The sequence below is a fragment of the Scomber scombrus genome, chromosome 11, assembly GCF_963691925.1.
Source record: "Scomber scombrus chromosome 11, fScoSco1.1, whole genome shotgun sequence".
Classification (NCBI taxonomy): Eukaryota; Metazoa; Chordata; class Actinopteri; order Scombriformes; family Scombridae; genus Scomber; species Scomber scombrus.
Window position 1 is genome coordinate 31,801,539 of NC_084980.1, and position 12,057 is coordinate 31,813,595.

A 12,057-nucleotide genomic window follows, 5' to 3' on the forward strand; every position below is an offset into this window, starting at 1 on the left:
TCTGAGCCTGAAACACACACACCTGTCTCACTCTCAGTCTGAAACACACACACCTGTCTCACTCTCTGAGACTGAAACACACACACCTGTCTCACTCTCTGAGCCTGAAACACACACACCTGTCTCACTCTCTGAGCCTGAAACACACACACCTGTCTCACTCTCTGAGCCTGAAACACACACACCTGTCTCACTCTCTGAGCCTGAAACACACACACCTGTCTCACTCTCTGAGCCTGAAACACACACACACACCTGTCTCACTCTCTGAGCCTGAAACACACACACCTGTCTCACTCCCTGAGCCTGAAACACACACACCTGTCTCACTCTCTGAGCCTGAAACACACACACCTGTCTCACTCCCTGAGCCTGAAACACACACACCTGTCTCACTCTCAGTCTGAAACACACACACCTGTCTCACTCTCTGAGCCTGAAACACACACACCTGTCTCACTCTCTGAGCCTGAAACACACACACCTGTCTCACTCTCTGAGCCTGAAACACACACACCTGTCTCACTCTCAGTCTGAAACACACACACCTGTCTCACTCTCTGAGACTGAAACACACACACCTGTCTCACTCTCTGAGCCTGAAACACACACACCTGTCTCACTCTCTGAGCCTGAAACACACACACACACCTGTCTCACTCTCTGAGCCTGAAACACACACACCTGTCTCACTCCCTGAGCCTGAAACACACACACCTGTCTCACTCTCAGTCTGAAACACACACACCTGTCTCACTCTCTGAGCCTGAAACACACACACCTGTCTCACTCTCTGAGCCTGAAACACACACACACACCTGTCTCACTCTCTGAGCCTGAAACACACACACCTGTCTCACTCTCTGAGCCTGAAACACACACACCTGTCTCACTCCCTGAGCCTGAAACACACACACCTGTCTCACTCTCAGTCTGAAACACACACACCTGTCTCATTCTCTGAGCCTGAAACACACACACACCTGTCTCACTCTCTGAGCCTGAAACACACACACCTGTCTCACTCTCAGTCTGAAACACACACACCTGTCTCACTCTCTGAGCCTGAAACACACACACCTGTCTCACTCCCTGAGCCTGAAACACACACACCTGTCTCACTCTCAGTCTGAAACACACACACCTGTCTCACTCTCTGAGCCTGAAACACACACACCTGTCTCACTCTCTGAGCCTGAAACACACACACACACCTGTCTCACTCTCTGAGCCTGAAACACACACACACACACCTGTCTCACTCTCTGAGCCTGAAACACACACACACACCTGTCTCACTCTCGGAGCCTGAAACACACACACCTGTCTCACTCTCTGAGCCTGAAACACACACACCTGTCTCACTCTCTGAGCCTGAAACACACACACACACCTGTCTCACTCTCTGAGCCTGAAACACACACACCTGTCTCACTCTCTGAGCCTGAAACACACACACCTGTCTCACTCTCAGTCTGAAACACACACACCTGTCTCACTCTCTGAGACTGAAACACACACACCTGTCTCACTCTCAGTCTGAAACACACACACCTGTCTCACTCTCTGAGCCTGAAACACACACACCTGTCTCACTCTCTGAGCCTGAAACACACACACACACCTGTCTCACTCTCTGAGCCTGAAACACACACACCTGTCTCACTCCCTGAGCCTGAAACACACACACCTGTCTCACTCTCAGTCTGAAACACACACACCTGTCTCACTCTCTGAGCCTGAAACACACACACCTGTCTCACTCCCTGAGCCTGAAACACACACACACACCTGTCTCACTCTCTGAGCCTGAAACACACACACCTGTCTCACTCTCTGAGCCTGAAACACACACACCTGTCTCACTCTCGGAGCCTGAAACACACACACCTGTCTCACTCTCGGAGCCTGAAACACACACACCTGTCTCACTCTTTGAGCCTGAAACACACACACCTGTCTCACTCTCGGAGCCTGAAACACACACCTGTCTCACTCTCGGAGCCTGAAACACACACACCTGTCTCACTCTCTGAGCCTGAAACACACACCTGTCTCACTCTCGGAGCCTGAAACACACACACCTGTCTCACTCTCTGAGCCTGAAACACACACACACACACCTGTCTCACTCTCTGAGCCTGAAACACACACACCTGTCTCACTCTCGGAGCCTGAAACACACACACCTGTCTCACTCTCTGAGCCTGAAACACACACACCTGTCTCACTCTCTGAGCCTGAAACACACACACACACCTGTCTCACTCTCGGAGCCTGAAACACACACACCTGTCTCACTCTCTGAGCCTGAAACACACACACCTGTCTCACTCTCAGTCTGAAACACACACACCTGTCTCACTCTCTGAGCCTGAAACACACACACCTGTCTCACTCCCTGAGCCTGAAACACACACACCTGTCTCACTCTCAGTCTGAAACACACACACCTGTCTCACTCTCTGAGCCTGAAACACACACACCTGTCTCACTCTCTGAGCCTGAAACACACACACACACCTGTCTCACTCTCTGAGCCTGAAACACACACACCTGTCTCACTCTCTGAGCCTGAAACACACACACACACCTGTCTCACTCTCGGAGCCTGAAACACACACACCTGTCTCACTCTCTGAGCCTGAAACACACACACCTGTCTCACTCTCTGAGCCTGAAACACACACACACACCTGTCTCACTCTCTGAGCCTGAAACACACACACCTGTCTCACTCTCTGAGCCTGAAACACACACACCTGTCTCACTCTCAGTCTGAAACACACACACCTGTCTCACTCTCTGAGACTGAAACACACACACCTGTCTCACTCTCTGAGCCTGAAACACACACACCTGTCTCACTCTCAGTCTGAAACACACACACCTGTCTCACTCTCTGAGCCTGAAACACACACACCTGTCTCACTCTCGGAGCCTGAAACACACACACCTGTCTCACTCTCGGAGCCTGAAACACACACCTGTCTCACTCTCTGAGCCTGATACACACACACACACCTGTCTCACTCTCTGAGCCTGAAACACACACACCTGTCTCACTCCCTGAGCCTGAAACACACACACCTGTCTCACTCCCTGAGCCTGAAACACACACACCTGTCTCACTCTCGGAGCCTGAAACACACACACCTGTCTCACTCTCGGAGCCTGAAACACACACACCTGTCTCACTCTCGGAGACTGAAACACACACACCTGTCTCACTCTCTGAGCCTGAAACACACACACACCTGTCTCACTCTCTGAGCCTGAAACACACACACACCTGTCTCACTCTCTGAGCCTGAAACACACACACCTGTCTCACTCTTGGAGCCTGAAACACACACAACTGTCTCACTCTCTGAGCCTGAAACACACACACCTGTCTCACTCTCTGATCCTGATACACACACACCTGTCTCACTCCCTGAGCCTGAAACACACACACCTGTCTCACTCTCTGAGCCTGAAACACACACACCTGTCTCACTCTCAGTCTGACTCACCTGCACGCTGCCCTCCAGCACCTTGTCTAGGAAGTCCAGTAGGTGGCGCTCCGTCTCCATGGCGACAGGGGACAGGAAGTAGCTGTCACTGGAGAGATCGACCACGATGAACGACGGCACGGCGACCTCACTGCCGGACCAGGAGAGACCAGATTCATTAAAAGCTGATTATTCATTCAAACATGAATTCATTATTATCAGATCACTGACCTCATCACCAGACCGTTAATGTAGGCCCTGTCCTCCATAAAACCAAAGTAGAAGTTCCTGAGAGAGAGACAGGCAGAGAGAGAGAGAGAGAGAGAGAGAGAGAGAGAGAGACAGGCAGAGAGAGAGAGAAAGAGAGACAGGCAGAGGAAGAGAGAGAGAGAGAGACAGAGAGAGAGAGAGAGAGACAGGCAGAGAGAGAGAGAGAGAGACAGAGAGAGAGAGAGAGAGAGAGAGAGAGACAGAGAGAGAGAGAGACAGAGAGAGAGAGAGAGACAGGCAGAGACAGAGAGAGAGAGAGAGACAGAGAGAGAGAGAGAGAGAGAGAGAGACAGGCAGAGACAGAGACAGAGAGAGAGAGAGAGAGAGAGAGAGAGAGACAGGCAGAGACAGAGAGAGAGAGAGAGAGACAGGCAGAGACAGAGAGAGAGAGAGAGACAGGCAGAGAAAGAAAGACAGGCAGAGGAAGAGAGAGAGAGAGAGAGAGAGAGAGAGAGAAAGGCAGAGGAAGAGAGAGAGAGAGAGAGAGAGACAGGCAGAGAAAGAGAGACAGGCAGAGAGAGAGAGAGAGAGAGAGAGACAGAGAGAGAGAGACAGAGACAGAGAGAGAGAGAGACAGAGAGAGAGAGAGAGACAGGCAGAGACAGAGACAGAGAGAGAGAGAGAGAGACAGAGAGAGAGAGAGAGACAGGCAGAGACAGAGACAGAGAGAGAGAGAGAGAGAGAGAGAGAGAGAGACAGGCAGAGACAGAGAGAGAGAGAGAGAGAGAGAGAGACAGAGAGAGAGAGAGAGACAGGCAGAGACAGAGAGAGAGAGAGAGAGAGAGAGAGAGAGAGACAGGCAGAGACAGAGAGAGAGAGAGGACAGAGAGAGAGAGACAGGCAGAGACAGAGAGAGAGAGAGAGAGAGAGAGACAGAGAGAGAGACAGAGAGAGAGAGAGAGAGAGAGACAGAGAGAGAGAGAGAGACAGAGAGAGAGACAGAGAGAGACAGAGAGAGAGAGAGAGAGAGAGAGAGAGACAGAGAGAGAGACAGAGAGAGACAGAGAGAGAGAGAGAGAGAGACAGACAGTTAGCATCAGGTTTTATTTCCTGTCTCATTAGATTTTCAGAATAAAAGCTGGCACAGACCTGCTGTAGAAGTCTCTGTAGTCTACAGACACTTTCTCCAGCAGACTCTTATATCTGCAACAGGAAGCAGAAACACACCACAGGCGAGTCAGTGTTTAGTGATGATGAAGGTGATGGTGATGAAGGTGATGATGATGAAGGTTAATGTGATGATGTCATACCTCAAACTTTTCTCACACAGATGCGTTTCCTCCACCAGCACCAGCAGCACCAGTTTACCTGCAGACAGGAAGACAGGTGTGTTACCTGACAGGTGTGTTACCTGACAGGTGTGTTACCTGACATGTGTGTTACCTGACAGGTGTGTAACCTGACATGTGTGTTACCTGACATGTGTGTTACCTGACAGGTGTGTTACCTGACAGGTGTGTAACCTGACAGATGTGTAACCTGACAGGTGTGTTACCTGACAGGTGTGTTACCTGACAGGTGTGTTACCTGACAGGTGTGTAACCTGACAGGTGTGTAACCTGACAGGTGTGTTACCTGACAGGTGTGTAACCTGACAGGTGTGTAACCTGACAGGTGTGTTACCTGACAGGTGTGTAACCTGACAGGTGTGTTACCTGACAGGTGTGTAACCTGACAGGTGTGTAACCTGACAGGTGTGTTACCTGACAGGTGTGTAACCTGACATGTGTGTTACCTGACATGTGTGTTACCTGACAGGTGTGTTACCTGACAGGTGTGTAACCTGACAGGTGTGTTACCTGACAGGTGTGTAACCTATGATGTCACCTGACAGATGTGTAATCTGACAGGTGTGTAACCTTACAGGTGTGTTACCTGGCAGGTGTGTAACCTGACAGGTGTGTTACCTGACAGGTGTGTAACCTATGATGTCACCTGACAGATGTGTAATCTGACAGGTGTGTTACCTGACAGGTGTGTTACCTGACAGGTGTGTAACCTGACAGGTGTGTAACCTGACAGGTGTGTTACCTGACAGGTGTGTAACCTCACAGGTGTGTAACCTGACAGGTGTGTAACCTCACAGGTGTGTAACCTGACAGGTGTGTAACCTCACAGGTGTGTAACCTGACAGGTGTGTAACCTCACAGGTGTGTAACCTGACAGGTGTGTAACCTCACAGGTGTGTTACCTGGCAGGTGTGTAACCTGACAGGTGTGTTACCTGACAGGTGTGTAACCTATGATGTCACCTGACAGATGTGTAATCTGACAGGTGTGTAACCTGACAGGTGTGTAACCTGACAGGTGTGTTACCTGACAGGTGTGTAACCTGACAGGTGTGTAACCTGACAGGTGTGTTACCTGACAGGTGTGTAACCTCACAGATGTGTAACCTGACAGGTGTGTAACCTGACAGGTGTGTAACCTGACAGGTGTGTAACCTCACAGATGTGTAACCTGACAGGTGTGTAACCTGACAGGTGTCAGTATCCTTGCATGTTCATTGACACCTGCTGGACATTTTTTGTGTGTTGCAACCATGTGCGTTTGTTTGTTTGGGTAATGACTCCGCCCTCACCTGTCATGCTTCCATGTGGTCATTGTCGGCCATTTTGTGCTCACCTGTACTCCGTTAACTCCTAATGATTAGGCCTACTTATTCTGTGCTCTGTCAGCCCCAGTTTGTCAGATTGCCCCAGTCTTTTGTTCTGAGCACATCTACCGTTGTTACCTGCTTTTCCTGTCTGCCAACCTGCTTGTTTGTACTCTGCCTGTGAACCTGGTTTTTGGATTTTGCCTGCCGATTTGGATTATCTGCCTGTTTGGACTGCTTATTTGGACCTGACCCTTGCCTGCCTCTAGACCACTCTTTGGACTGCCCTCTAGTTTGTCAGCTCTTTTCCTGTTTCAGTTTTGTGGCCAAGAGCCTGCATTTTTGTTGAGTTTTTTCACCGTTTGACGGGACATTCTTTGTTGGAGTTGTTTTTTTGACTTTTTCTGTTCAATTAAAAACTCTTGAATTTGGAACTTTCTGCATTTGGGTCCGAACTTTCTACAAAACCTGACATTACAATCTGACCAGATAATGGACCCAGCAGAAATAAGTAAGGTTCTTGATCGGCATGGAGCAACGCTGGGGAGACACCAGGCACAAATTGAGTTTGTTTCCAGGACGTTGGAGGCAGCTACAGCAAGTGTGACTGACCTTGCTGCTAGGGTGCAACAGCTCCAGTTAGCCTCCTCAGTACCACCTCCTCCAGCTGCTCCAGCCCGAGAACCTCGCCTGCCTCCACCTGAGACTTACTCAGGAGATCCAGGATCCTGTCAGTCATTCCTAGCTCAGTGTGAGCTGATTTTTGGACTACAGCCATTGACTTTTCCTTCCGATCGTTCTAAGGTTGCCTACGTCATCACCCAGTTGTCTGGAAGAGCTCGTGAGTGGGGAACGGCCATCTGGAGCAACCAGGTGGCGATCCAGGATGACTTCACTCAATTCACTGGTGAAATGAAGAAGGTCTTCGATCGCTCTAAACAGGGAAGGGAGGCTGCTCGTGAGATCCTTAACCTCCGTCAAGGCCGCAGGTCAGTGTCCGACTTTGCAATAGAATTCCGGACTCTGGCGTCCTCTACTGGTTGGAACCTGGAAGCTCTGTATGATACGTTTTTCAATGGACTTTCTGAAGGGATTAAGGATGAACTCATTCCCCGCGATTTGCCTTCATCTTTTGATGGCTTGGTGGATGTGGCTATCCGTGTGGACACTCGGCTAGGTCAGCTTCATCGGTTGAAGACAACCAGTAGTTCTCAGCGGACTGAGCTTCGTCGAGGGTCCAGTTCTCCTCTTCAGGTCCTTGAGGGGGGATCAAGGTCGTCCACTCCGGCTCCTCCAGAGCCAATGAAGATAGACCGGACTAGTCTTTCACCAGCTGAGAGACAGCGAAGGCTGGAGTCTCGTGCCTGTCTGTACTGTGGTCAGCGTGGCCATTTTGTTTCAACCTGTCCTGTAAAAGACAATGCTCACCAGTGAGGCGGGGAGTACTGGTGAGCGCAATTCCCTCAAGGATCTCCCCATCCCTTCGCACTGTTCTGCAAGCAACTGTGATGTGGAGGAGCCATCATCACACCACCTCCGTCCTCATTGACTCTGGAGCTGAAGAGAGCTTCATTGACGTATCACTGGCCACCAGATGGGGAGTTCCAGTAACCACCCTGCAAGTGCCATTGACTGCCTCAGCGCTAAACGGGACCTGTTTCGCCAAGGTAACCCATATCTCATCCCCGGTGAGTTTGATTGCCTCTGGTAATCACACTGAGGAGATTGCTCTTTATGTTATTGATTCACCACAGATTCCCATAGTTCTTGGTCACCCTTGGTTAGTCAAACACAACCCGCACATTGATTGGGAGAAGAATTCTATTTTGGGCTGGAGCCCATTCTGTCATTCCCAGTGTCTGAGGTCTGCCCTTAACCGGTTCCCTGTTTTTCCTGAGCTACCTGAGGAGTTTCCAGACCTGTCAAGAGTTCCGGAGGAATACCTAGACCTGAGACCCGTCTTCAGCAAGTCCAGGGCAACTTCTCTACCACCTCATCGTCCATATGATTGCTCTATAGAGTTGCTTCCTGGAGCTTGTCCGCCTCGAGGTCGTCTGTACTCTCTGGCGCCCCCTGAGAGAATGGCCATGAACAAGTACATTGAGGACTCCCTAGCAGCAGGTATTATCCGTCCCTCGTCCTCTCCAGCAGGGGCAGGGTTTTTCTTTGTGGACAAGAAGGATAGATCATTAAGACCTTGCATTGATTACCGGGGCCTCAATGATATTACGGTTAAGAACAGATATCCTCTTCCCTTGATGTCCTCAGCCTTTGAACTGTTACAGGGTGCCACAGTGTTTTCTAAATTGGACCTTCGTAATGCCTATCATTTGGTGAGAATCAGGGAGGGAGATGAGTGGAAGACCGCATTTAATACACCCACAGGGCACTACGAATACCTTGTAATGCCGTTTGGACTGACCAACGCCCCAGCTGTGTTCCAGACTTTGGTCAATGATGTACTGCGGGATATGGTAAACAAATTTGTTTTTGTTTATTTGGACGATATTCTGATTTTTTCCAAGTCCCTTCGTGACCATGTCCATCATGTCCGATTAGTTCTTCAGCGGTTACTAGAGAACCAACTTTATGTAAAGGCTGAGAAATGTGAGTTCCATCAACGCTCCACATCGTTTTTGGGCTTTGTCGTCTCTGAAGGTGGTGTTGGGATGGACTCCTCTAAGATCAAGGCAGTCATTGATTGGCCTACCCCTCAGTCCCGCAAGGATCTGCAGAAGTTTCTGGGTTTTGCAAATTTTTACAGACGGTTCATTCGTAACTATAGTTCTCTTGCCTCTCCTCTAACTGCTCTGACATCCTCCTCTGTCAGGTTTTTCTGGTCGGAAGTGGCGGAGAAGGCGTTCCAACAACTGAAGAAGCGTTTCACCTCTTCTCCCATTCTGGTTATGCCAGATCCTTCGTGTCAGTTCATTGTTGAGGTGGATGCCTCTGAGGTAGGGGCTGGAGCTGTCCTGTCCCAGAGGTCCAAGGAGGACAGTAAGCTGCACCCATGTGCCTTTTTCTCCCACAAGTTAACGCCTGCTGAGAGAAACTACGATGTCGGGGACCGGGAACTTCTGGCGGTCAAACTCGCTCTGGAGGAGTGGCGTCATTGGCTAGAGGGCGCTGAGGTTCCTTTTCTTGTGTGGACGGACCATAGGAACCTGGAGTATTTGAAGTCTGCCAAACGACTCAACGCACGCCAGGCCAGGTGGTCTCTTTTTTTTAGTCGGTTCAATTTTACCTTGTCTTTCCGTCCTGGGTCCAAGAATGCTAAACCTGACTCTCTTTCTCGACAGTTCAGTGCTCCAGATGCTGCCCCTGCCCCTAACACCATTTTGCCTTCTCACTGTTTAGTGGGTGCAGTTTCTTGGCATATAGTCTCTGTGGTTCGCAGTGCCCAGCAACAGGAGGCTTGCCCAGCTGGTTGCCCCCCTAACCGCCTGTTTGTCCCCAGTTCTGTCCGTCCTCAGGTTTTGGAGTGGGGTCACTGCTCCCGACTGACCTGCCATGCCGGGGTTAGGAGGACTATGGCATTTCTCCGTCAACAGTTTTGGTGGCCCCGAATGGTTGCAGATGTCCAAGCCTTCATTGCTGCCTGTCAGATTTGCGCCCAAAACAAGAGCTCAAATCAGCCACCTGTCGGACTCCTCCAGCCGCTCCCGGTACCCAGACGACCATGGTCCCACATAGCCTTGGATTTTGTGACTGGCCTCCCGCCTTCTGATGGTAACTCTGCTGTCCTGACTATTGTTGATCGGTTCTCCAAGTGTGTGCACTTTGTCCCTCTGCCTAAACTCCCTTCTGCCAAGGAGACAGCTTCTCTCATGGTTAACCATGTCTTTAGGATCCATGGAATGCCTTTTGACATGGTGTCTGACCGAGGTCCTCAATTTGTGTCCTCGTTTTGGAAGGAGTTCTGTAGGCTTATTGGAGCCACCGCCAGCCTCTCTTCAGGATTCCATCCTCAGACCAACGGCCAGACAGAGCGGGCCAACCAGGACCTTGAAAGGGTTCTTAGGTGCCTGGCGTCCCAGAACCCCACATCCTGGAGTCGGCATTTGGCATGGGCTGAGTATGCCCACAATTCTCTCCCTGTTGCATCTACGGGTCTCTCCCCTTTTCAATGTTGCCTTGGCTACCAACCACCTCTCTTTTCTTCCCAGCAACTTGAGGCATCGGTTCCATCGGTCCAGGCGTTTGTCCGGCGGTGCAAGGCGACGTGGAGACGTGCTCGAGCCTCTCTGTTGCGTTCGGGTGCCCAGGTCAAGCGGTTGGCAGACCGCCGAAGGGTCAAGGCCCCCCACTACAGGAGCGGTCAGAGGGTTTGGCTCTCTACCAAGGACCTACCTCTCCGAGTGGACTCACGTAAGCTGGCTCCCCGCTTCATTGGGCCCTATGTCATCGAACGGGTCTTGGGCAGATCTGCAGTCCGGTTGCGCCTGCCCCTCTCACTTCGCCGAGTCCATCCCACCTTCCATGTGTCCCGGGTCAAACCTGTCTGTCACAGTCCTCTGTCTCCCCCGGCTGTGCCCCGCCCTCCCCCCCGGCTCGTTGATGGGGGTCCTGTCTACACTGTCGAGAAGCTGATGGATGTTCGCCGGCGTGGGCGTGGTCTCCAGTTTTTGGTTGACTGGAAAGGGTATGGGCCAGAGGAGCGGATGTGGGTTCCCGCCCGCCACATTGTGGATAAGACACTCATTAGAGACTTTCGCCAGCAACACCCACGCCATCCTGCCTTGACGCCGAGAGGCGTTCGTTGAGGGGGGGGTAGTGTCAGTATCCTTGCATGTTCATTGACACCTGCTGGACATTTTGTGTGTTGCAACCATGTGCTTTTGTTTGTTTTGGGTAATGACTCCGCCCTCACCTGTCATGCTTCCATGTGGTCATTGTCGGCCATTTTGTGCTCACCTGTACTCCGTTAACTCCTAATGATTAGGCCTACTTATTCTGTGCTCTGTCAGCCCCAGTTTGTCAGATTGTCCCAGTCTTTTGTTCTGAGCACATCTACCGTTGTTACCTGCTTTTCCTGTCTGCCAACCTGCTTGTTTGTACTCTGCCTGTGAACCTGGTTTTTGGATTTTGCCTGCCGATTTGGATTATCTGCCTGTTTGGACTGCTTATTTGGACCTGACCCTTGCCTGCCTCTAGACCACTCTTTGGACTGCCCTCTAGTTTGTCAGCTCTTCTCTTGTTTCAGTTTTGTGGCCAAGAGCCTGCATTTTTGTTGAGTTTTTTCACCGTTTGACGGGACATTCTTTGTTGGAGTTGTTTTTTGACTTTTTCTGTTCAATTAAAAACTCTTGAATTTGGAACTTTCTGCATTTGGGTCCGAACTTTCTACAAAACCTGACAAGTAATACGCAGTAAAAACATACAGAGAAGCTGTAGAAAAGTGTCTCAGTGTTTCACATGTTTCAAACCGATCAACACAATGTGGAGAAAACCAGACGATTCGGGGGGATGTAGTAATGTTTTTCATGTGTTGTGTTGGCTGGTCACAGCGCTGGGTCCTCTATTTGTTATTCATGAAGGAAGTTGGGTGAAGAGGCCTTCTTATGATGCACATTTTTCCCTCTGCACTCTCTCTCTCTTACCATGTAAATGCTGGACAAGTAAGCACATAATCTGTTTTAGTTGTAGTGAATATTGCAATTAATCCAGAATAATAAGCATGACAATGTCAGATAATTGG

At 50.5% G+C, this 12,057-nt stretch overlaps 1 protein-coding gene across 1 annotated transcript in view; it reads right to left on the minus strand.

Moving 5' to 3' along the window:
- LOC133990168 (protein disulfide-isomerase TMX3-like) overlaps positions 1 to 12,057 on the minus strand; it is a gene marked incomplete at its 5' end in the record, with an annotated part of 22,852 nt that overhangs the window by 2,610 nt on the left and 8,185 nt on the right. Inside the window, 9 exon segments of the mRNA XM_062428339.1 lie at positions 3,516 to 3,645; positions 3,726 to 3,782; positions 4,854 to 4,907; positions 5,015 to 5,072; positions 9,175 to 9,331; positions 9,800 to 9,957; positions 10,333 to 10,665; positions 10,834 to 10,992; positions 11,960 to 11,969. Of these exon segments, the coding sequence (XP_062284323.1) occupies positions 3,516 to 3,645; positions 3,726 to 3,782; positions 4,854 to 4,907; positions 5,015 to 5,072; positions 9,175 to 9,331; positions 9,800 to 9,957; positions 10,333 to 10,665; positions 10,834 to 10,992; positions 11,960 to 11,969 (1,116 nt within the window).